At 64.0% G+C, this 1,178-nt stretch overlaps 1 protein-coding gene across 1 annotated transcript; it reads right to left on the bottom strand.

Annotated features, from left to right (window-relative positions):
* Positions 1-7: 7 nt before the first annotated feature.
* On the bottom strand, positions 8-1,168 carry LOC105310706 (TBC1 domain family member 2B-like; the record flags this gene model as incomplete). Its single annotated transcript, XM_011386835.2, has 2 exons — positions 741-1,168; positions 8-154 (listed from the first exon to the last, which is right to left on the bottom strand). Coding segments are annotated over exons 1-2 (306 nt in total), but the record flags the coding sequence as incomplete, so codon positions are not given.
* Between the last annotated feature and the right edge of the window lie 10 nt (positions 1,169-1,178).

Below are 1,178 nucleotides of genomic sequence, written 5' to 3'. Positions count from 1 at the left end.
CCCCCGCATGTCCGTGGGGGCCCCCCCCCCCGCCGGGACCCACCTTGGCCATGAGATCACGCTCTCTTCGCTCTGCGTTTCTCCGCAGAGCGGACAGTTCCAAAATTTCCTTATTCAGAAACTTGTTTTGGGTTTTGTACCCCTGTAGATTATCCTGTTGGGGGGAAAAAACCATCGAGTCACATGGGTTGAACGTTGACTAATTAATCATTGGACAGGATCACTATTTTGCTGCCTCGCCGCACAGCCCTGCCAAGTGGGAGCGGGTCCTGAGGAGCCGAAAGCGGATTGTCAGGCACCTTCCCGTGAACCTCTGGGGCAGGAGGAGTCAGGAGGGGCTCCGCCGAGATGATGGGGACTGGGAAGCAGCTTTCTGTAATGGTGGTGGTTTTCCCCGACCTGACCCCTGGGGCCGAGACGCAGCGTCTGTGGGCCACGCGGAACGATGGAGCCCTAAGGCTGCGTACACGGACCGCTCGGTGTCTCAGAGCCAGACAGGGGAGCGGGCTGGGAGGGTCGGAGGGATGGCAGCGCCAGGGGACTGCCTTGCACTGCCGAGGACGCTGCCCAGCAGGCTGGTCACCACGGGACCAGAAGTCCCGTCGGGCACAGCGGCTCCGCTGTCCCACTATTACCTCCCTGAGGCCGGTCGGCCTGAAGTGACGTCGATGGACAGAGACTGTTCAGAGGGGTTTGAGATTTTCCTGTCCCGGTCGTCGGAGCCCATGGCCCGCTCTCACCTTCAGCCTGTCCAGCTCCAGCTGGTCCCGGCCGGCGGGGGCGGCCACGGGGGAGGTGGGCGCCCAGGTGGGAGAGGACGCGCCGCCCTCGCAGTCGCTGAGCTGCTGCGACAGCTTTATGATGACCTCGTCCTTGGCCTGGATCGTCTCCATCAGCATCCCCAGCCGCTCGTTGAGCTCGCCCACCTTGCTCTTCAGCGTCCTCACTTCCTGCTGCAGACTCTCCTTCTCCAGGCCGAACCTCTCGAGCTGGCTGGCGAGGCCCAGGATCTGGTCATCCTTGTGGTGCAGCAGCTCGAGCGTGTCCTCCGGGACCCCCTCGCACAGCCGGCTGCTCGTGAAGTACTTGTCGTACTGGGACGACCGCACCGTCTGCTGCAGCAGCCGCACCAGCTCCTGGGCCCAAGCGGGACGGGAGGGAGGGCGGGGGAGGGAGGG

Source organism: Pteropus vampyrus, unplaced genomic scaffold, assembly GCF_000151845.1.
Source record: "Pteropus vampyrus isolate Shadow unplaced genomic scaffold, Pvam_2.0 Scaffold9707, whole genome shotgun sequence".
Taxonomy (NCBI): domain Eukaryota; kingdom Metazoa; phylum Chordata; class Mammalia; order Chiroptera; family Pteropodidae; genus Pteropus; species Pteropus vampyrus.
This window is presented reverse-complemented; position numbering and strand designations above follow the sequence as displayed.